The 25,029-nt window shown below is 40.7% G+C and overlaps 1 protein-coding gene across 16 annotated transcripts in view; it reads right to left on the reverse strand.

Moving 5' to 3' along the window:
- The window catches only part of SLC10A6 (solute carrier family 10 member 6), a 47,642-nt gene extending 28,896 nt beyond the window's left edge, over positions 1–18,746 (reverse strand). For 11 of the 16 annotated variants that reach the window (XR_012332101.1, XR_012332102.1, XR_012332099.1 and 8 more), the window contains exons 1-5: positions 18,317–18,745; positions 7,816–7,934; positions 6,157–6,245; positions 2,982–3,157; positions 966–1,123 (exon numbers count right to left, since the gene is read on the reverse strand). Coding sequence is in view for 3 of the 16 variants with exons in the window: in XM_019926690.3 (XP_019782249.1) it covers positions 966–1,123; positions 2,982–3,157; positions 6,157–6,245; positions 7,816–7,934; positions 18,317–18,729 (955 nt within the window). In the remaining 13 variants the exon portion in view is untranslated. Of the gene's footprint in view, positions 1–965; positions 1,124–2,981; positions 3,158–6,156; positions 6,246–7,815; positions 7,935–18,316 lie in introns of all 16 variants that reach the window. The other 5 variants (XR_012332106.1, XR_002174701.2, XR_012332105.1 and 2 more) reach the window with 2 other exon arrangements.
- Between the last annotated feature and the right edge of the window lie 6,283 nt (positions 18,747–25,029).

The following is a 25,029-nucleotide window of genomic DNA, read 5'->3' on the forward strand; positions in this document are numbered from 1 at the left end:
TAATTCAGTGTATCAAGATGGCTATTTCTGTCTGGAATGGACCTATTGTGATTGAGACATTCATCAGGTGGCTGACAGCTTGTCCATCCATCTGTCCGTCTGTCCGTCTGTCCATCCATCCATCCAGTCAGTCAGCAACTCCTGTGGAGGGCTTAATATGGGTCAGGTGCCCCCCCCGGGTGCTGGGAGGTAGCTAGGAATGGGCCAAGCATACTCCTTCCATTACAGTCTCACCATGAGAAGGAATTAGAACCTGGATTTAAGACCAGGAGTTTTATTCTGCTAGACTTTATCTTGTGGGAAAATTAAACCCCAAGTGTTCCTTATATTAATTGTCTGTAATCAGTATATAATCAGTTATATCAGTAATCATTGAGCCTTACGTTCTGTGACAATAAAAAATTTACAATGGCCAAGATTAAAATATACGTATGTTTGTGTACATATCTATCAATCTATATATTTTAAATTTACCTTCTGTGAACCTACATAATGACTGCCTGCAAAATGATGTGGTTTTGGCTGTAGGGATAGATAAGCATATATATTTTTAAATATCTGTATGTATTATATTTCATAGTTAAAAAACATTTCACAGACATTCAGCACAATTCTTAGTCACATAAGTACTGTGAAATAACATTTGGAAGACTTACAAGGCTCTTAATAAAACATGACAAATGTATTTTTGAGATAAATAATTGTTCATGGAGAGTTCTGATAGTGCATTGTTTTTGTGAAGATTGTTTATAATTATAAGCTCACTTTCACAGGTTTTTAAAAATATTTTTCTGTGAAACTTCCACTTGTGGCAAAAGATCTTGTTTATACATTTTATTTTCCCCAGAAATGTCAGGCTAAAAATGTATCATAAGGGCAGCACATGTATATTCAGATTGAAAAAGGAGTTAGTAAGCTGGGTGAACAATTTTCAGTCAAGTCCACTCAATGGGGGCTTTACCTACCTGCAACAATGAGAATCCCATCCAACAGCTGGAAGAGTCCATAGGCCAATGGGAAGCTAAGCATCTGGACTAATTGCTCGGCAGTGAAAGATAGGTGCAGCATGGTGATGCACATCTGAATATTCTGAGCTCCAGTTTCTAAGGAAATCGTCCTGCAACTACCAATGGAAAAATTTTACATACTAGCAATAAGGACTATTTTTAAATTTTACATATAGCGATAAGTGCAAGCTATGAGCTGAGACCACTAAAAATGTTTATCCATTCAATAATTATTTGCTGAGTGCCTACTCTGTAGGTGGCCTCTTGAGAGGCACCTCTGAATAGGGCCCTATGAACCCTGCCCTGAGAATCTGGGTGAAAAGACAAGATATACACATAGAAACAGCACAAGACAAAGTATGATCGAAGGTCAGGGAAATGCTGTAGAAATTCAGAAAAGTGTCATAAATGGTTAGAGAAGGCTTCACAGAGGAAGGGTGAAACTAAAGAATGGAAAGAGTGAAAGAGGCATTTAATGTGGGGAAGTGATTGAAATTAAAGTTCTGGGGACACGTATGAGCTTGGCCTATTCAGTAAGCATTGCTTATGCTCTAAGCCAACCTGCAGGGAGTGGAGGATTGAAGGAGATGAGAATGGAAAGTTGAGTCAGACACAAAACAGTATAAACACTTGAAAATAAACATAAAAACCCTACATGAAAACAAAATGTCTAAAACGGTTTCTTTGGTGAAATGGTTTAGTAATAAGTTTTTTCTACTTTCTCCTTTTCTATATTTTATTCATTTTCTAATTACAAAAAAAAAGAAAAGAACAGAAGAGAAAAGAAAAATAAACCTCACTTGAAAAAGAAAAAGCAGGGGGGAGGAGAAGGAAAACCTAGGCAGGACCTTGGAGGCTGGGTTAGGCAGTTTCATCTTCTCCAATTTATTGAATACAAAGGGCATCTTGAGGCTTTTACAGATGGCAGAAGAGAGGAAAGAGACGTTTGATAAACCGGCTTCTCTTTGCAGACTGGACTGGGATGTGGAGGTAACAAGGGTGTGGAATGTGGGAGTGAAAATATCGTCACTAGTACAGGGCAAATTCAGTGGCTCTTATTTTATTTCTAGTCACCCTGTTGCACACTACAGTTTCTCCAGACCACCCTCACTTCTTTCAGAGCCCTGTCCATAACCTGACAAGATTAAGTGACACAGCTGAACCTCACACCTGGACCATTCACAAGGCAAATGCAGCATCTCAGTCCTGATCTTTCTCAAGCCATCAGGTGTAGAAAAAACAGGATTGCTTGACTACACTTTGCCATAGGAATACCTTCTCTCCAGATCCAATTATATTTCAACTCCTCAACAGTCCGTGTTCCTAATTACAGTCGTCCCTCTGTATCTGCAGGTTCTATATCCACGGATTCAACCAACCTCGGATCAAAATATTTGGGAAAAGAAAAATTCTACAAGGTTCCAAAAAGCAAAACTTAAATTTGCCATGCAGGCAACTATTTATATAGCATTACATTAGGTATTATAAGTAATCTAGAGATGATTTAAAGTATATGGAGGATGTACGTAGGTTATATGCAAATACTATGCCATTTTATAATAGGGAGTTGAGCATCCTTGGATTCTGGTATCTGCAGGGGGCTCTGGAACCAATGCCCTGCGGATATAACTGTACTGACCTAAGGCCCAAATCTTAAGTCCACCACATTCTGGCTCTATGACCTTGGTCAGGTTACTTAAGCTCCCTGAAGGGTTTGCTCATCTGTAGAATGTACAATGAGATACCCAGAGTATCTGCCCCTCAGACTTGTAGGAAGAAGGAAATGAGATACCCTTGGCAGAGCCTCACCAAGTATTTGGTTACCACCCTAAATGTTCCCCAAGTGGACAACACCACCCACCTTGTATGTCAAAACTCTTTGTGCTTCCAGACATAGCCAGGCAGCAAAGCCTGTCAATGGCAGTGTGTTTAATTTGTCCTCCTTATAAAAGTTTATGGATAATTTAACTGTACCTCTGCCAAGATTGGTGGGTAAGAAGTGCCAGGAGAAAGCCTGTGACATGGCCAATCAAAGGAAAGATGAAGCTGATGGTCAGAAGAATGATATCTGAATTCCAAGATCCTTTCGCCAGCACCACACCAGCAACTGCAACCACCAAAAGGAGGACCCCACCAACAATGGCTCCAACCTAAGGCAAACCAGTAAAAGAGGCACAGGTAAACATCACAGTCTTTTTGCAAAGTCCATCACTCCTCCAAAAGCCTTGGAACCTAGAAGGTTTTAGAACAAAGAGAGGACTTAGAGACCACCAAATCCAATCTCATTTTACAGAGAAGAAACCTGAGGTCCAAAGTGGTCAAGTGACTTGACTGAGCTAGATTTGATGAAGCTCAACACAAATCTAAGTCTTCTTATTTCATGATCAGTAACTTTTCCTCTCAAGTGGAGGATTCTGCCAGAAGGATTGGGTAGTGGAGTTTTTCGTGGATAGGACAAATTTGTGAAATAAGTGAAAATTCTGATAATAAGCATCCAACACCTCTATACACAACCTTGCAGGCCCCGCACTGGTAACCTCTTGCCTGAGATCTGCCCTGCCTGACCATCCACCACTCTCTCCCTACCACCCCTTCAACCACCAATGACTTCTTGACTGCTCTGCTCCCTGTTCTTCTCTCCTTCAAATGAAATTTACCCATTCTTCATTAGACAACCTGAGCTAATATTAATGTCAAATGAGATACTATTGAAGATACTGATATCTTCTCCCAAATGAATACTGTCTCTTGCTTTTGTTGTTTAATAGAAACAAAAGAAAAGATCAACAAAAATTTTTCCCAGTGGTCAGAGTTTTAAACCAGATAAAGAGGAAGCAAGACCCAGAATATGTGGGGGAAAGTCAGGATCTTGGCAAGCTCCCATTCACATCATGTAAACAGCAAACTATGTGCCCAGTTCAGCATCAACCTTGATTTGAAGTGATTCAGGGTGTGGAGAAAGACGGTCATGGGGAACCGAAACAAAATAAAAACAACCCAATGTACCAAAGATGTGTTCTGGGATCATTTTTACTGCTCAAATACAGGGAAAGACTGGGCCTCTGCCTAATGGGAAGATGCTGGAACTCTGATTGTAAAAATCCTCGGTCAACTTTCTACCATATTATTAAATATTTTCTGCCACAGCACCTCTGGAATAGCCAAATGGTTTTTTTTTGTTGGTTTTTTTTTTGTTTGTTTTTTTTATTTGGGCTGGGCTCAGCTGGGTAGTTCTTTGCGGGGGGGGGGGGGTATTTATTTATTTATTTTTGGCTGTGTTGGGTCTTTGTTGCTGCGAGTTGGCTTTTCTCTAGTTGCAGTGAGCAGGGGCTACTCTTCATTGCAGTGCACGGTCTCCTCATTGCGGTGACTTCTCTTGTCACGGAGCACGGGCTCTAGGTGCACGGGCTTCAGTAGTTATCACATGTGGGCTCAGTAGTTGTGGTGCACGGGCTTAGTTGCTCCGCGGCATGTGGGATCTTCCCAGACCAGGGCTCGAACCCGTGTCCCCTGCACTGGCAGGAGGATTCTTAACCACTGCGCCACCAGGGAAGTCCAGCCAAAAGCCAAATGGTTTTTAATTTGCTCTTTACAGACATACAGAAAATGTATCTGATTTCTCCACTGACACTGATGGTCTAGTAGAGGATCTGGAAACATCAAAATCATTATTTTTTTGTTAGATGCCCTTTTAAGAAAGTACTCCAAGATAGAGTACTTGAAAAGTAAGAGGTTCCCATGATCATACTCTCTCCTCCTGTTTTGTAAACAAAATTATAACCACACGCTGCCACACTGGAAATTTTCTCCTACTGAAATAACAGTAAAGTCATCATGTGCAATCCGGACGCACAGCATCTAAGCCCTCCTCCAGCTCCCTGTGTCCAGCTAATTTGTCTGCTTGTCAACCCCTCTTCTCGTTCTCCATCTCATCGGAGGACTAGAGGGAGTTGTTCAGTCTTGTGCCAAACTGGGGAAGCAGCATCCATTCGTGCAGGCAAATGGAGTGGCATGTTCTGTCAGGTAGAGCCAAACATCAAGAGCTTAAACTGAACCAAACCATAAACCCCAAACTAAAATGAACTGACATTTATTTGCCAAACCTCCAATCAGCTCCAAACGTCTTTTTTTACAAATGCAAAAAATAACTAAAACATTTTTTAAATCTTCATGAAAGCAGTATATAATAAAAGTATATATCTTCTAAAACAATACATAATCAGAAAAATGGACAACACCCTAGGAGATGGACACCATTGTTGAGAACACCTCCTCTCAAGCCACATAACTTTTTTTTTCCATCTTTAAAAACCTCTTTTGTTTATTTATTTTTTTTAACATCTTTATTGGAGGATAATTGCTTTACAATGGTGTGTTAGTTGCTGCTGTATAACAAAGTGAATCAGCTATACATATACATATATCCCCCTATCTCCTCCCTCTTGCGTCTCTATCCCACCCCTCTAGGGTGGTCACAAAGCACCGAGCTGATCTCCCTGTGCTGTGTAAGCCACATAATTTTAAAAGCCATTTAACAAGGACATTGGCTTGTTTCCCCAGCAGCCAAAAGACAACCCTGGAAAGTCAAGAGGAGGTAGAGGGTTCCAGCTCCCATCATTCCAGGGCCAGACTCCTCAGTGCATTCTGGATGATTTCATTCTGACAGTTATTCGTGTGGTCAACAGCCCTTGTTTGTGTGTACAAACTCCATCTTTAGAGGCTCACCCAGGAATGCTTCTGAAAGACAGCCCTTCATCCTGCTGTTCCAGGAAGCCAGCCACACTCATAAACAATGGGCCCCATTTCATGCAGATTTGAACAGCCTTTGCTTGAGAGCACCTGTGTGAAGCCTTGTGAACAAATGGGTGCTCTCTGGCCACACGCAGGCCTAAGCTTTTCTGTCACTAAAGCACGAGTTCCATGCTTTGCAGGGTGTCATAAGCCTCAGTGTAGGGGCCCATGGGAGTGACAAAGCAAGGCTTAGAGTGGAGGAAATATGGTGGCTGGATCCAAAAATGCAGGACACATAAAGAAAATTGCTAGGTGTGGGGCCGTGTCTGACTGGCCCCTTTGTTCTGGTCATTGCCTACGTCTATTTGTGAAGTCTCTTGATTCTGAAGTGTGCTAACTGTCCCATGGAGTTGCTTACCTTAAGAATAATTTTGGATTGTTTTGGCCACCTATAATTCACATAGACACCAAAGGCCACAGGAATCGTCAGGCACACAAGGGTAAATCCTGAAGAGAAGAAAAATCTGTCAGATGGTATCCCCTCTCACCCTGACCACCCATTTCTCAACAATTTATGTCTATTTCAATTAGATAAAAGCTTTAATTCAAGATGCATTTTATTTCTGCATCCACTTCCAAAAAAATGTTTGTTAATGTTTAGAAGACAATCTTTGAAGGGTATATGATACCACTGAATGCCGTCACAAACAGTCTCTCATTTCTCTCAGAATCCCTCAACAATCACATGGAATTTTAGAGACAACTGAAAATGTAAAGATTAGAAAACAGGAGGACCCTTTTATGTCTGCAAAATTCTTTGGTTGCTGTGTATGGGGTCACCACTCTACAACTATAGCTATTATTTCTCCATTTGAAGCCAATGGGTGATTTGCTTCGCAAGGGAAAGAATATCTATTACAAGACAAAAACAGCATTTGTTACAGAAACCAAAGGAAGTTCTTATATTTCCAAGTGTAGCCAGGTAACCCAAAGGCAGGTAGAGAAATACATCTTTTAATTAACACAAGTGACTGAAGACAGGCTCAACAGAGCAGAGGTCTACTTGCCAATAGGATCCATACACTGACATTTTCCAGTGTTACTTTCCAAATCTGCTCACTTGCAACACTAGCTCCAAAGTCATGTGAGTTGCTCATATTTGGGGCTTTAATTGTTTACAAGTGCCTTTTAGAGTATATTATTAAAACAGAATATATTAAATAATTTAGTGATAAGAAAAAGTTGCACATAAAATCATGATTTCTAAATTAAGATTTCACTCAAATTTTACAAATTCAGTGGGCTTCACCTGTTATCAGGACATGGCTCTATTCATGGTTCTGAACTATAGGCCATGGGCTGTAAGCTCTCCAAGTGATTACTTGAGACTCCAGATTGACACTTTGGAGTTTATGAATCATGGTTTCTACCAATTCTCCAAAGACTCTGATAAAACCAGAATAGACATATTATCTCACCAAGTTTTTCTTCCAATCCTAGTGAGTCCACAGAGCTCTCAGAGTTTAAGGAGATAATGAAAGAGCTATGGGTGTGGTTGTGACATGTGGATATGCTTTAATACTCAATAGGAATCATTTATGTTGATCAGTAAAGAAGTCAAGGCCACAGGTGATATAAAAGGTGGGGCTGAGGGAACTAAGATCTCATTAGAGCCACTGTGATTCAGTTCACCTGTGGGTCATAATGAGTCTAACTGCTTTCTAGTGAATTATATAAGGGTTGTTTGGTTTTTTTAGTAAGTAAGTTTTCTGGCTTTGTTTTCAAAAGTGAACCGTTGTAGGAGTTAAGAGCTTGGACTTTGCAGTCAGTTTCACAAGTCAGAATTCCAGTCTGCACTTACCAGCTGCATGACCTTGGTCGAGTTACTTCACCTCCCTAATTCTGAAAATACAGGATATGGGACTGGTAATAGAATCTGTACTGTAGGGTTATTTGGAGAATTAAATTAGATAACATATTTAAACCCCTGTATAAAGGAGACACATAGTAAACAACAGCTATTATTATTACCATCACCATTACTATTACTATTTCATGTCACAAGCCCAATACAGACCTATGTTCTGATATGGAATGGTGAGATTCTGCTCAAGATTCCAGGACAAGGTGTAGAGGTAAAGGCAGAGTGGCATCATTCCCAGGGCAACCACTGTGGAACAAGTTGTCATACTGATGCTGAAAGTAAAATTAAAGTAGATGCTTAAGAGGGAAAGTTTGAAATGAAGAATTTAGTCCTTACCAAAAACAACTCCTGGGGTACAACTTCTTAGAGATTATGTAGGGTAAGTTACTTGAAACTGTCTCCTGTTTTATTATTCAACAGATGATGACTGTTATTTGTGGTCTAGAAAAAGATTTCCTGCAGTTCTTGCCATCTATCAATTAACTCATATTTTATGAGCATTTACTCGTCCTAAACATTCTGCTAGTCACTATAAGGATTCATTTTTTTCCTTGTACAGTTCTTTATTGATATATAATTCATAGACCATGAAATTCATTCATTTTAAAGTATCTTTAGTATATGTGACTGTACTATTCTATTTCCAGAATATTTTCATCACCCCAAAAAGAAGCTCCACCCCATTAGCAGTCCCTCCCCATTCCCTTCTCCCCCCAGCCCCTGATAACCAGGAATCTATTTTCTGTCTTTATAGGATTTTGTCCCTATCTGGGTGATAAAACCAGCAACAAAATCAATCAGTAAAATTAGGGGAAATAAGGTAAATGGAAATGAGATATTCTTCAGGCCAACAAAATACTTACGTTTAAATCACTGGGAAAAATTACACAATCTGTTTAAGCACATACAAACTGTTTATAGACACGATTAATGCTGCTCTACAGATGAGGTGAGGCACACAGAACATTATACAACACAACCCAGGGGTAAAGCAAGTGTTTATTCCCTTCAACACTAGGCTTCAAGAGTCTTGGAAGGTTTTAATATTCATAGTTTAAATTCTCACAGCAGACTGCCTTGCACATAGTATATGCCCAACCTGTGTTAACGGTACAAATGGCCTAGAAACTGAGGCTCACTACCTCCCAGCCCAGCGAGGAGGGGAAGGAGACCCTTCGTAGGACTAAGGTCTGCTGCAGAGATAGCAAGGGTCCTCCAGCACTTGATCAGGCCTGCAAGTTACACATCATTCTTCCTCATAATATGAATCACCAATGTTTCCATCTAATTACCCTGTCTATAAAATAATCTGTCTGTGATAACTTTGACATTTTCTATCAGAAGAATGTTTATATTCCCAGCAAAGCAGCAACCATTATATTTCAATGATATTAAAAATACTCCTTCTGTACTCTCAATCACTGCTGGCGAAATGAGGACTTCCCTGGTGGCGCAGTGGTTAAGTATCTGCCTGCCAGTGCAGGGGACACGGGTTCGAGCCCTGGTCTGGGAAGATCCCACATGCTGCGGAGCAAGTAAGCCCGTGTGCCACAACAAGAGAAGCCACCGCAACAAGAAGCTCGCACACCGCAACGAAGAGTAGCCCCCACTTGCCACAACTAGAGAAAGACCGTGTGCAGCAATGAAGACCCAACGCAGCCAAAAATAAATAAATAAATAAATTTATTATTTTTTTAAATGCAAAATGGCACAGCCCCTGGAGGGAGTTTGGTAATATCTAGCAAAATTACACATGTGTTTACACTTTGACCCAACAATCTCCCATCTGGGAATCCAGCCCAAAGATGCACTGTCAAATATTTAACTAATTGGTGACCCTTTCAGAAAACCAGACTTAGGTAATTCACAAATATTTGTATATATCCCTTCTCCTCTTTGTTTTCATTTAAACAATCCTGTTTCATAGCTGCTGTTTAGAGAACAGAGGCTTTGTTGTTTTCTTTTTAAAGCAACTTACTCTGCAGCTTGGTTGCTTTTGTTTTTTTCTCCACTTAATATCATAGGCATGTTTCAGGGCAACAGATATAACAAACTCATTTTTTTTAAAAGAACTGCAGAGTACAACATAAATATGCCATAATTTCTTCAATCACTCCATTAATGCTGAAAAAATTGTTTGAGTTTTCTTTCATTATAAGCAATGTATTAAACATTCTTACATATATTTCACTTGAAATAATTCTTCTCTTTCTGTAAAATAGATTCTCCAAAGTGGAATCACTGTGTCAAAAGTTTCTGTTTTTTATTTTAATAGATACTTCTAGATTATTTTCAAAAGAGCTTGTTGCATTTCGCAATCTTGCCTGCACTGGAGGCAATCAATCCCTTTTAATTCTCATGAGAACATTGAAAACTGCATCTCACTCTTCTTTTGTTATACACCTGACTCTCTACAAGGTTGTGCTTTCTTTCATGTTTATTAACCTCTTGGATGTCCCCTCTCAACAGCCTTTCTTGTCTGATTTTTCTTTTCTCAACCTGTAGGAGCTACTTTAAAATTAGGGTACATATCATCAAATGTAATACAAATATTTTTGCCAAGGTTATTTTGTATTTTTACTATGCTTATGACTTTTGCCATAATAAATAACAGTGAGATAGTCAAATCTGTCCATCTGTCCTTTTTTTTTCCTGGTTTCTAAGTTCCTTGCCTTGTTAAAGATTTCCCCCTCTCCTGAGGTTATTCAAATATTGCCCCCACTTTTTACTTTTTCATAGGTTTATATTTTACATTTATATCTTTAACTTATCTAAAATTTTTATTGTATAAGGTATGAAACTAATCTATTGTCTTTTATATTGAGAGGCAAGTGTGTTAAATTTTCCAAATAAACAATTTTTCACTAAACTGAAGTGCCAACTTCATTATATATTATATATACGTTCAAGTGTGTTCAAAATGTCCTTGTTTCCTAAGCAAATATCAGACTGTTTTAATTATGGTGTTTTCATAGTGTATTTTTGTATACGACAGAGCAGACACTTCCACGTAAATCTTTCTTTTCAAACTTTTCTGAGCAGTTCTTGCATATATTTCACTCCATATGAGATTTAAAATTATCTTATTCTATTAAGAATGCTTGGGCTTCCCTGGTGGCGCAGTGGGCTTCCCTGGTGGCGCAGTGGTTGAGAGTCTGCCTGCTGATGCAGGGGACACAGGTTCGTGCCCCGGTCCAGGAAGATCCCACATGCCGCGGAGCGGCTGGGCCCGTGAGCCATGGCCGCTGAGCCTGTGCGTCCGGAGCCTGTGCTCCACAACGGGAGAGGCCACAACAGTGAGAGGCCCGCGTACCACTAAAAAAAACAAAAAACAAAACAAACAAAAAAAAAAGAATGCTTACTTTGGGCTTCCCTGGTGGCGCAGTGGTTGGGAGTCCGCCTGCCGATGCAGGGGACACGGGTTCGTGCCCCGGTCCGGGAAGATCCCATACGCCGCGGAGCGGCTGGGCCCGTGAGCCATGGCCGCTGGACCTGCGCATCTGGAGCCTGTGCTCCGCAACGGGAAGGGCCACGGCAGTGAAGGGGCCGCGTACCAAAAAAAAAAAAAAAAAACAAAGAATGCTTACTTTGAGCAGTCTTCTTCCTAACTAGAGAGCAGATTAACGAAGAAAACCAGCTTGCCACAGCTCTCAAACCTTTGTATTCAAGAATAGTGTGTGTCTGGAACGCTTTTCCAAATTCCTAGTCTATGATAGTGCTACATTCCTGGCTCTTCATATCACCACATCCTGAAAGGAATTCCATATTACATCACTTTGATCTTGAACTTCTGGAGAACTAGCAGACAATTTTCCTCCTCTATGGCTATGGCTCAAACACCAGAAAGGTAAGATTCATGACTGTGGGAAGCAAAGTGTGAGATTATATCAGACTGATTCTATATCCTTGATTACATAGGTTACTACTTCTACCCTTTATACAACTTCACGCCCATAATGTTCACAGTAATGGTCAAGGAAGGCAACAGATGACCCTGGTGCTCTGCCAAGCTGGAAAAGCACAAGTGAACGTGTCTGAATGCATTGGATAGTCACACCTTTTGTTTTACTGCCATGAAATTCCAATGTAGCATAAACAGAGGATGTGGTCAACTGGGTCTCTTGGCTGTTCACATATAGGAAAATTGTTGGCAAAATCTGATTTCAGTATAACAAGATTCCACTTGCACTAAGAAGAATGGTGTCACCATCTGCAAACTATTACAGAGAATAATGGGACAGATTAAGCAAGTCTGGACAAACAGGTTAAATCCTGAACCTCCTTTAAAACATGGAAATTACATATATATGCATTATATTAAAATGTAGTGTCGATAAGTATACCATTTTGCAATTGGGGTTTAAATTATACGCCTGTTGTTTTAGTTTGAAACCAATAAACTCAGGAACTCTGACACTCAAAACTATGAAAGTACACACTTGCTTCCCTACTGAAAAAAAACTTTTAAATTATCCAGGTAATCAGATGGACATGGAATATGCTATAAGATCAGATCAACAGACTTGGGCCTAGAGAAGAGTTCAAGGCCAGGTTTTCCATCCCTAAATATAAATGTTACTCCTGTCTGCTGCTTCTCAAGAACGGTAACCAGCATTTATTGAACACCACCTGCTAAGTATCAGACCTCATTACATACATTTTCTCTTTTCGTCTATAAAACAACCCTATGGGTAGGTATTATTTTCATTTTATAGACAAGGAAATTATATATAGCATTATAGAAACACACTAAGTCACATGGATTCAATCTAAGTTCTGTCTCTCAAGATGATCTTCAGTTCTCCACTAGGCCCTGTCAGACAGATCTGAAGAATCTGAAGTCCCAGTTTCAGGGTTTCTGCTAAAGGATCAGGAGCTCCTTTAAAGTTCAAAAGTAAATTTGGCCACTGAATCCCTCAGGCTCTACCACCACCAGTGGTCAGAATCCTTTCTCTGCCGCTGAGGACACAAACACATCCTCACAGAAGAATAGACCTCGTATAACAAAAGTTATCAAACTAAGAGTTCCCTGGTGGCCTAGTGGTTAGGATTCCAGGATTTCAATGCTGGGGCCAGGGTTCAATCCATGGTCGGGGAACTGAGATCCCACAAGCCACATGGTATGGCCAAAAAAAAAAGTTATCAAACTAAAGACAGTGGGAGCTGTCCTAAGTTGTACCAATAAACTGATTGCATTTCAAGAGAAGTTTTTGTAACACACACGAGCAATCAGAAACTTTCCTTCAGTCATTCACCCTCATCTATCAAGCCCCTGCCACCACCAGGCTGGCTCTAAGCATGCAGAGGAACAAGCCCCGGAGGAGCTCAGAGACCTAGTGAGGCTGAAAGTAGCCCAGCTACCGCAGTGTCCTCTGATAGATGACAAGAAAGCATTGCATATTTAGTGCTATGGGACAGAGGAGAGGCACCTCTGCCAAATAGTTTCCAGAGAAACACTAAAAACTGGGGTGGGAGAGGGGGATGCTTAGACTTTATAATTTGCTTTTCTTTTCCTATTGTCACAAAATACTTAAAACTTAAAAAAGCCTCAGATCCATTTCTGGATTATACCCAAAAGAACTGAAAGTAAGGACTCCAACAGATATTTGCACACCCGCGTTCATGGAAGAATTACTTACAATAGCCAAAAGGAAGAAGCAACCCAAGTGTCCATCAATGGATAAATGGATAAATAAAATGTCTTATATGCATACAATAGATTATTATTCAGCCTTAAAAAGAAAGGAAATTCTGACACAAGCTACAACATAGCTGCACTTTGAAGACATTATGCTAAGTGAAATAGGCCAGACACAAAAGGACAAGTGTTTTATGACTTCACTAATATGAGATACCTAAAGTAGTCAAATTCATAGAAACAGAAAGTAGCATGGCGGTTGCCAGGGCCTAAAGGGAAGGAGGAATTATTGTTTAAGGGATACAGAGTTTCAATTTGGGAAGATGAAAAAGTTCTAGAGGTGGATGGTGGTGATGATTGTACAACAACGTGAATGTACTTAATGCCATTGAACTGTACGCTTAAAAATGTTAAAATGGTAAATGCTATGTTATGTATATTTTACCACAGTAGAAAAAAGACACATGACACAAATGAACTTATCTACGAAACAGAACAGACTCACAAACATAGAGAACACACTTGTGATTGCAAGGGGGAAGTAGGCAGGGGAGGGATGGATTGGGAGTTTGGGATTAGTAGATGCAAACTATTACATGTAGAATGGATAAACAATAAGGTCCTACTGTAGAGCACAGGGAAATATATTCAATATCCTGTAATAAACCATAATGGAAAAGTAAAAGAAAAAGGGACCTCAGAAAGTCTAACCCAATGGTTTTACAAATGAGGAAACAGGTCCAGAAAGGTATGCTGAAAGACACACAGCTCCTTGAGCAGAGACTAAAACACAGGCCCCTGACACAGTGATCTTTTGCCTGACCCATATATTAATAATAATAACTCATACAGCATTTTGTGCCAGTAAGACTCTGAGCACTTTATATATATTAACTCATTCAATCCTTACAACAATCCATGAGGTAACTTATGTTTCTCCCTATTTTAGAAGTGAGGAAACTAAAGCATAGAGAATTTACGTAACCTGCCAAGAGGACCCAGCTAGTAAGGGATGGATCTACTTTCTGGCTCCAGACTGGTGCACTTAACTATGACACTGTACTGCCAGATCTCAGTTTTCATGTCCTACTGTCCAAGGCAAGAATTCTGTCCATCCTTAGTAGATTGCAAAAATGTCCCCAGTTCTTTCTCCCGCTCTTTTCCATGCCCTCTGCACTGTGACTTTGCAGCTCACCCCATGGAGAGGCAGAATCTACTTCTCCAGTCCTTGTATCTGGGCTAGCCTTGCAATTTGCATCAGCCACTGGAATGTGGTGGAAGTGATGGTGAACTGCTTTCAAGCTCAGGCCTCAAGAGACCTTGTAAGCTTCCCAGACACTGTCATGTGGTTAGGTCTAGGCTAGCTGGCTGGAGAATGAGAGGCCACAGGGAGGAGAGCCCAATTGTCCCAGCTGAGGCCATCCAAGATCAGTCCACATTTAGCCCGTCCCCGGACATGTGAGAGAGCCCTGCCAAGATCAGCAGAGCTCAGTCCAGGGGCCAGATAATTTTAAGGCTCTTCATACATGTAGGCCAACTGTTTTCCAGAACCGTTATAATGGATGATTGGAGGAGACAGATCAGGCCAGCTGTTGTTGCAGCCTGTGAAGACAATGGGCAAAAGAAAGTTGGAAAAGTGCTGGGTATGTTTAAAGAACAGTTACTAGGGACTTCCCTGGTGGTCCAGTGGGTAAGACTGTGCTCCCAATGCAGGGGGCCGGGGTTCAATCCCTGTTCAGCGAACTAGATCCCACATGCTACGACAAAGATCCTGCGTGCCACAACTAAGACCCAGCGCAGCCTACATAAATAAATAAATAAAAATAAAATCTTAAAAAAAAAAAACAGTTAATAGTCCATTTTGACCAAAGACCTGTTATGCTTAAGGGTTTAATGGTAAATAAACCTGCAGGAGTCAGTTAGACCCAGCTTAGGTTCTACCCAATTTTACAGGTGTTGAGAAGCCTTTACATGTATAATATGTTCCTTTTCTCCTCACAATACCATGAAGGAAGTACTATGATTTCCAGTTACAGAAAGAGGTCCCAAGTCAGGATATAAAGACAGGCAGTCTGACCCCAGAGCCTGCCTTATCCACTTACTACAAAACCATGAAGGAAAGACTGAAGGTAGAGAGAACATTGAGAAGATACTGCAATTGGCCAAGAAAGAAACTGTGGTGCCTGACCTGAGGTGATGGCAGTGGACAGATAGGAAGCAATAGCTATGGGTGACATCAAGAGGGTGGGCTACAGTACTAGCCAGAGGACTGACTAAAGAAAGTGAAGCATGAAGGGGAGTCATGGGGTGGGGAGGGGCTGCGAAGATGATGAGTCCAGGTGACTGGGAGGATGACTGGTGTCAGCATCAGATACTCAGAATGCAGAAACTGGTTCAAACATGTTGATTCTGAAACTCCTTGTTTGGTGTGAACGCATGGAGAACTGCAAGTAAATTGAATGAAGCACGGAGTTAAGGCATGAGAAACACATTTAGGTTTAGCGCTCATCTCAAGAGCACTAAATCTAAATTTCCTCATTTGTAAAATGAAGATGTTGTACTAAATGCTCTTGGATTTTATCCAGTATGAAAAACAAAATTTCTATCAATGACTGCCTAGTGAGTTTTGCTTGAGTTATTTTTGTTGGTAATCAAGTAAGAAAAACATAGTGAACTTGTAGATTGTTTCACTTGATAATACTGAATTTCCTATTTGCAATTTTTACTGAGAATTAAGATTTATTACTCTTGTATCTATAAGCTTTTGAAAATCTAATATTTAGTCCCCATTTTAAAATTTCATTTCTTAGAATTTAAATTTTATGCTTGTTTTTTGTTTTGTTTTTTGTTTGTGAGTCTCAAAATCAAAATTTTATAAGAAAAATGGGAAAGTAGCTAATATTTATTACATACCTACTATGTGCCTGGCATCCAACATACATATTTCCTCCTTAAAATACATCCTTGTGGGGAATAGACAATTTTAACATGTTTTACGAATGAAGCTTATAGGTTAAATAATTTGACCAAAGTTAAAAGCTAATTAAGGGAAGTAAAATGAGCTTTATCTTTTATAGACTTCCTATTAATTGGTGTTTTTATTATAATTTTGGCTAATAAGAGATGAAGGTAATAAATGTTCTCTTTCCCAGAACAGAAGTGCTTGAGAACACTGCTTAACGATTTATGTTCCTGCTCAGAAGATCTAGTTGTGTTAATAAATGGCATTGAAGAAAGTCCCTAAATTTCAGGCTGATGAGAAACAGATGTGCTTTTAAATCCGAGTTCTGCCATACTCATTTGTAGCATTTGGCCACATACTTAACCAATCTGAGACACAATTTTCTCAGCTGTAAAATTCAGAATAATAAAAGGCCATTTACAAGGTTATTTTGAGAGCCAAGAAAGAAGGGAAAGAAAATACATGAAAGCATAGACCCCATGCCTGTCAGGGTACTTAATAACTATGTTTCCTTTTACTTTCCAAAAACTTTCAGGCCCTGGAATTTATCACTGTTATATGGACTTTGTGTAAAGAATATTTATCATTTCCCAATTATTATGTTAATGGTCAACTTAATTGAATTTGAATTAGCAGTGCACGTTAGGGTTTTTTTTAATTTAATTTTATTTATTTTTCATACAGCAGGTTCTTATTAGTTATCCATTTTAGACATATTAGTGTATACATGTCAATCCCAATCTCCCAATTCATCACACCACCACCACCCCACCCCCCGCCACTTTCCCTGGGCGGGGGGGGGGGGGGGGGGGTGGGGGGGGGGTTAAATTAGCGATGCAAGTGATTCATTTCAAATCTTTGATAAGTGGGTAACTAGAAACATAGCCATATGAAAATTAATTATTGGTCTGTTTGGCATGAACCCATTAAAATTTATAGGTGAAATAAGTTCCATATGCTAAACATTCAGCACATGCAGGAAACTAGAAACCCATACCTGCAGCTGACTCACTAACGTCAACTCCCAGCACGGTCAGCACCTCTGATTCATTCATTGTATAATAAATCTCAACTAAATGACATACACATCGAACAGAGATTTAAATTCATAAGTAGTTCTTTCTCTGGGCAAAAGGTGAAACAGCTTGTTCAGAAGTAAGCAAAGATTCTAGAAAGACCACTGTTTTTAGCCTTGTCATTTTCTCCAGTTGTGACTCCTCTGTTTTTTCCTCAAATGCTCTTTTCCCCATCAAAACAAGTACTCCAAAATACCTGTGACTAATTCAATCTCATTAAAATGTAAATGAATGATAAAGCTTAATGTTTCCTGGGGTATTTATCTACACCATAATTGGAAATAAGGTCACTGGCTTAAATGAAAGGAATGAGAATCTAGTAATGAATGTTAAACATCTGCAAAACAACAAGAAAGAACAGTCTTAGTCATAAGTCTTTGTGTTGCTCCCCAAGTCAACTCAATAGCCACTTAAAACAGGATACATCTATCACATACCCCTTAGGCTCCCTTATCCTGTCCCCCAAAATACTTATCTCATAAAGTAGGTGCTCGGGCATCACTTGCTGATTAGAGCCATGAGGCCCTCATTCTGGTTATGCCGCTGCCACCACCACCACTACAATAGCTACCAACCAGTATCCTTAGCTTCCTGGGATTCTGAACCTATGTCCTGGGAGACTGTGAAACCAGGACTGTTGTTAAAGCCATCAGCGTGGGTGAGAATGAGTTCACGCCTAGGAAGGGCCATTGGGTGAGGAAGGAGACCTGCTTTCACTGTTGCATATGAACCCAACCCCTCTACTCAGAAAAGTAGTTGACAGTAAAACAGAGGACAATCACAGCAAAGTAAATTTTAAGTTCAGAAAGGAAAGTCCTTCTGGGACCAAACAAGTCTGTGTAAAATGTTTCCCAATGGAATGTCTACCTAGATTGGCAGAGTTTGTAACGTGAAGGTGTCAGTCCCCCCCATCCCCACCCCCATCCCTGGCAGAGTGCTATCAGGGGAAGACAGCTGAGCTTCCCTAGTGTAACTTACCTGAGATCCATATCTCCATCAACCCAGTAGGTGAAAATGTTAGAGATGGTTCCCCCTGGGCAGCACCCCATGATGAGGATAGCCATAGCTTGGACTGGCTTCAGAGAGAAGCTGATGACCAGGAGATAGGCAGTAAGAGGCATGAGCCCAAACTGGCAGAGCAGTCCCGCAGCAATGCCCCAGGGTCTCCTGATGTGCGACCAGAGCCTCCGGATCTCCACAGAGCATCCCAAGGAGAACATGAGCAGGCCGGTCATCACGGCTGACACCACTGTGAAAACAAGTTCCAGGTTCCCATAGACCTCCAGCCCCACTGGCAACTCCTCCTCTGAACTGTTGGCAGGGCAGGCTGAGCTGCTGGAACAATTTGCTCTCATCTCCTTATTCCTTAAGGCAGCATTACAAATGAACATCTGCCGCGATGGCTGGGCAGGTCTATCCTGCCACGTTTTGTAATAATTCCAAGTCACACATGGAGGATCATTCCAATAGCTGTTGGCCAGTCAGGTGATTCATCCTAATCTGATCAATTTATTCACAAGTGGCATTATAAAAGTAATTATCATGGGCATGAAACATATAATAAATAATATTTATAATATTATTATAAATATATATATTATAAATATAATAAATAATATTATTTATAATAATATAATAACATATAATAAACTGTGGTAATTACTTTCCACTTCTGTTCTTACTCACCAGTGAATATTCAAGTGAAATGAGACAAGCAAGCACTGTCAAGTGGAGCAACTGGTATGCCGTCAGAAATCACATTGTGTTCCAGGAGAGAGTTTGGATGGCAAGGCATAATTTCTCCAAGTTCAGTGGGGATTTCCAAAAGCTAGGATGCAATGTTCTGCAGAGACAAAGGCTAACTCTGGAAAAAAGAAAGGCAGCTAAGCCAAAGCCACACCTCACAGCATTAGGAGAACTCTTCCGTTGAAGACATTAAAACAAAAGGCCAGGTAAGGAAATGTCAGGAAGGACTAAGGATAATTTCAAAAGAGCTTTGGAATTAGTCTCACTTTTTCTTCTTTCTATTTCTATTAGAATTTGTGTCTAAAGCCAATAATTAAACACCTGTAAAAATAATGATATTAAGCACCTGATTTACCTCATGAAACATGTGGAAACTCACTTCTGAACACAAAATAATTCAAGGGAGCTGTCACTTTCTTTTTGAGATGCCTCACCCCAGGTCTTGTAGTGAGGTCTGGGAATTCAGCAAAAAAAATGTAGTAAAGAGCTTGTCTGGAAGGCTGAAGACAGAGTCTGAGGTCAGCCTCTGACTGCAGTGGCCCAGGGCCCCTCTGTGTGCCTTAACCACATGGACACATGTTTTGTTGGCAAAACCAGACAAGGAAAATATAGTTCCATGAAACTGAAGCTCCAAAACAGCAGATGCCACACCCCTTCTCACAGAAAGCAGGAAGTATATTTGTGGGACAAGAAGGGACACTAGCTATGCATTGTTTATTTTTGGATTTAGCAAATTATTTTCCATGACAAAATGCTCCAGGCATGTTTGCTGTATTAAAAACAAGTTGAATACAAGTGTAAAATGAAATCTAACTATTTGCAGAAAGTATAAACTGCCTGAGGCAAACCCCCCTAAAAGCAGCTCTGAAGGTAGAACCTTGCTGGAGGTCATCAGAAGTCGGCATGAGGACCTGCTGCCACCAATTCTTATTTTATGCCCGAGAACAAGCCAATGTCTACACTAAGCTTGGTGAGCCTGTCAGGAGGCTACCCAGAACCATCTATATTGTGTTCATACAGAGCCAAGCAGAGAAATGAACATTTAGGAGTGGGTTAGGTCTCTGGAAAGCTACATGTTCCCAGCTAAATGATGCTGAGGGGTGGTCGAGCTGAGGAGAAATGGAGGAAGGAGAGCACTAACATTTTTTGAGCACCTACTAAGTGACAGAGGCATGCTAGGTACTTTACACATATGTGGCTGTGTCTGGTGAAGCAGAAGTGTTTTTTTAACCTTATTTAGTAAGAAGGTATCAGATTATTTCTGTCTGGGTAATGTCAAAAAGTCCCTTGGCAGTCCTTTGTTCCCGAAATAATCACTTGAATGACCCTTCTTAATTATACAAATTTAGGTTTAGTAAGCCATTCCTGATAGATGACAGTGATAGGAACTTTGGTGATTTGCTTGGTACTCAGCTCTAATAGATTGGAGGAGGGGGCTAAATTTGCAAAGTGGACTTAAGGAGTCTCCAAAGGGGAAGGTGTCCTTGGCCACTTGCCTTTTGAAATTCAGTGTTAGCAGAATTTCTCAAATGAATTAGGATGATTACAACTGAGGTCCACTGGTAGAAAATAAAATCTAATTACACATCCAGAAAGGAAGGGATGTCTGGACAGGTGACAAGTTTCTCTGGATCCAGTTGTCTGGGCACAGATGTCACAGGGTGATACAGGACACACAACTGAGTATGTGGATGTAACCAGAAGAGAAGTAACCTTGAGAGGCCAAGCCTGGGCACCACCAAGTTGTGTGCAAGGATCTGGACCAGAAGGGGCATGGCAGCGGTGGGTGAGGACCCACTGGCCTCAGTAGTACCAATTTATTCAACAGGTCCCAACAAAACAACAACAGCTGAGACCAGGGCCTACCAGTGGACTGGTTGGGCTTTTCTGAGTTTCTCTCCATTTGGAGTTGAGAAGGCGCCTCCTTCGGAAGAGTAAGCACCTAGAGTTCTTAGTAAATTTGTAAAGGAGATTTTAAATAGGGGATCCCAAACATATTGACATGTAGAGATTCTAGTGATTAATTAGAAAATTTTAAAAGCCAAACTTACACCCCGTGCTAGCGAGGTGGATCATGAGATCCCACTGAATCTTCACATCCAAACTAAGAGGTATGTACTATCATTCCCCACTTCACAGATAAGGAAACAAAGGACTAGTGAGGCCTTTGTGATTTGTCCAAGGTTATTAAGCAAGTAAGTTGTAACCCTGGGATATTAAATCCCAGTCTAATTCTCAGCTTGGCCTCATTTCCCTGGAGCACAGCAAAGTGGAAACAATGAAAGTAGTTGGCAGCATGATCATGCTGAAAAAACTGGCAACACTTAGACATAACTCAGGGATAAAACATCACTATTTGCATTAAGATGGAGAAAGAAACCAGTTAATCCCTAATCTCTAAATTTTTCTCATATGCTCACAAGCTTAAAATGCACCTGAATATGTTCAATATATATGCACCTTAATTTTGAGATCCAATTCTACAAACCACAGGAAATGCTTCATGTATTTCTATTCTCCGCAGATAGAATTAGAGGTTAAAGATATTCTTCAGGAAAAGCCTGGTTTCTTCAGGTTGAGAATGTAAAGGCAGAAGGGAAAGTGCCAAAAAGAAGGGTGATTAAATATGGCTAAGGAATTGTTTGCCAAACTCTGAGAATTAGCACAACAGGAAACTTCTAGAAGCTTGAAGAACGTAAAAAATCCACCTCCTATACAGAGATGGGAATGTAAATTGGTACAGCCACTATGGAGAACAGTACAGAGGTTCCTTAAAAAATTAAAAATAGAGCTACCATATGACGCAGCAATCCCACTCCTGGGCATATATCCAGAGAAAAACATAATTCAAAAGGATGCATGCGGGCTTCCCTGGTGGCACAGTGGTTGGGAGTCTGCCTGCCAGTGCAGGGGACAAGGGTTCAACCCTGCTCTGGGAGGATCCCACATGCTGCGGAGCAACTGAGCCCATGCGCCACAACTACTGAGCCTGCACTCTAGAGCCCGCGAGCCACAACTACTGAGCCCACATGCCACAACTACTGAAGCCTACGCGCCTAGAGCCCATGCTCCGCAACAAGAGAAGCCACCGCAATGAGAAGCCCGTGCACCGCAACAAAGGGTAGCCCCCACTTGCCGCAACTAGAAAAAGCCTGCATGCAGCAACAAAAGACCAAACTCGGCCAAAAATAAATAAATGAATAGATAAATAAATAAATTTTTTTTAAAAAAAGAGGATGCATGCACCCCGATGTTTACTGCAGCACTATTTACAATAGCCAGGACATGGAAGCAACCTAAATGTCCATCAACAGAGGAATGGATAAAGAAGATGTGGTACATATATACAATGGAATATTACTCAGCCTTAAAAAGGAACGAAATAGTGCCATTTGCAGAGACGTGGATGGACCGAGAGATTGTCATACAGAGTGAGATAAGTCAGAAAGAGAAAAACAAATATCATATAATATTGCTTACATGTGGAATCTAGAAAAATGGTAAAGATGAAATTATTTGCAAAGCAGAAGTAGAGTCACAGATGTAGAGAACAAATGAATGGTGACCAAGGGGGTAAGGGGGCGGGATGAATTGGGAGACTGGGACTGACATATATACACTGCTATGTACAAACTAGATAACTAATGAGAACCTATAGTACAGCACAGGGAACTCTACTCAGTGCTCTGTGGTGACCTAAACGGGAAGGAAATATAAAAAAAGAGTGGGGGCTTTCCCTGGTGGTGCAGTGGTTAAGAATCCTCCTGCCAATGCAGGGGACACAGGTTCGAGCCCTGGTCTGGGAAGATCCCACATGCTGCGGAGCAACTAAGCCCGTGTGCCACAACTACCAAGCCTGTGCTCTAGAGCCCACGAGCCACAACTACCGAAGCCCGTGCAGCACAACTACTGAAGCCTGTGCACCTAGAGCCCATGCTCCACAACAAGAGAAGCCATCACAAGGAGAAGCCTGCGCACCACAATGAAGAGTAGCCCCCGCTCACCACAACTAGAGAAAGCCCATGTGCAGCAACAAAGACCCAGCGCAGCCAAAAATAAATAAATTAAAAAAAAAAAAGATCCTTTCCCAGAATTGAGGAAATGGCAGCCACATTAAAAAATAATAATAAAGAAATAAAATAAATTAAAAATAAATTTTAGAAGAGTGGATATATGTATACGTATGACTGATTCACTTTGCTGCACAGCAAGAAACTAACACAACATTGTAAAGCAACTATACTCCAATAAAGATTAATTTAAAAAAAAAACTAAAAACAGAGTTACCATATGATCCAGCAATCCCACTCCTGGGCATATATCTGGACAAAACCATAATTTGAAAAGATACAGGCACCACTGTGTTCATAATAGTACTATTTACAATAGCCAAGACATGGAAGCAACCTAAATGTCCATTGACAAATGAATGGATAAAGAAGATGTGGTACATATATACAATGGAATATTATTCAGCCATAAAAAAACAATAAAATAATGCAGCAACATGGATGGCCCTAGAGATTATCCTACTAATTAAAGTCAGTCAGAAAGAGTAAGACAAATGCCATATGATATCACTTATATGTGAAGTCTAAAATATGACACAAATGAACTTATCTATGAAACAGACACACAGACACAGAGAACAGACTTGTGGTTGCCAAGGGGGAGGGGGAATGGGAGAGGGAGGGATTGGGAGTTGGGATTAGTCTTACTATATAGTACAGGCAACTATATTCAATATCCTGTAATTAAACCATAATGGAAAAGAATATGAAAAAGAATATATGTATTATATATATATATATAACTGAGTCACTTTTCGGTACATCAGAGACCAACACAACATTGTAAATCAACTATATTTTAATAAAATCAATTTGGGGGACTTCCCTGGTGGTCCAGTTAAGACTCCATGCTTCCACTGCAGGGGGCATGGGTTCCATCCCTGGTTGGGGAATTAAGATCTCACATGCTGCATGCAGTGCAGCCAAAAAAATGAAATGAAATGAAAATAAATAAAATAAAATAAAATAAAAATCCTATAGAGAGTTCCCTGGTTGCCTAGTGGTTAGGATTCCAGGCCGGGGTTCAATCTCTGGTCAGGGAACTGCAATCCCACAAGCCATGGTGCAGTGTGGCCAAAAAAAAAGAATCCTATAGGTTCCAAAAGAGTTTAGGGAAACTCATGAGAGATAGATCCAAAACAAAAGAAAATTAAAAGAAAATTATTTATTTAATCCAAAATTAAAATAAATTGGTGGTAAGGAAATAGACGGTTACATGACACAAGATAAAAAGCCTAATTATATATATATATATATATATATATATATATATTTTTTTTTTTTTTTTTTTTTTTTTTTCGGTACGCGGGCCTCTCACTGTTGTGGCCTCTGCCGTTGCGGAGCACAGGCTCCGGACGTGCAGGCTCAGCGGCCATGGCTCACAGGCCCAGCCGCTCCACGGCATGTGGGATCTTCCCGGACCGGGGCACGAACCTGTGTCCCCTGCATCGGCAGGCGGACTCTCAACCACTGCGCCACCACGGAAGCCCCTAATTCTATATTTTGAAAAAAATCAAACCTTGGGAAGTCCCTCATGGTCCAGTGGTTAAGACTCTGCCCAAGGCCCAGGTTCAATTCCTGGTTGGGGAACTAAGATCCCACAAGGTGCCGGGTGCAACCAAAAAACAAAAACAAACCTTTTGATAGTATTGAAAAATACCATCACCTCATGTCATGTGCATGAGCACCATAGGGTCAGGGATGCAGCAGCTGTCAGGTGGGCAGGGAAGAGACTGAGGCCACAGCGTGAGGGACGCCCCAGCCCCTCTACGTCTATGTCTGGCAGAACCAGTGTGAGATAAAGAGGCAACCCTTCTGAGCAGCCCGGAAAATCAAGAGTTTGGGCCGGACCTTTGAGCAGACACCAAGATAGTG

This window comes from Tursiops truncatus, chromosome 5 (assembly GCF_011762595.2).
Source record: "Tursiops truncatus isolate mTurTru1 chromosome 5, mTurTru1.mat.Y, whole genome shotgun sequence".
Lineage (NCBI taxonomy): Eukaryota > Metazoa > Chordata > Mammalia > Artiodactyla > Delphinidae > Tursiops > Tursiops truncatus.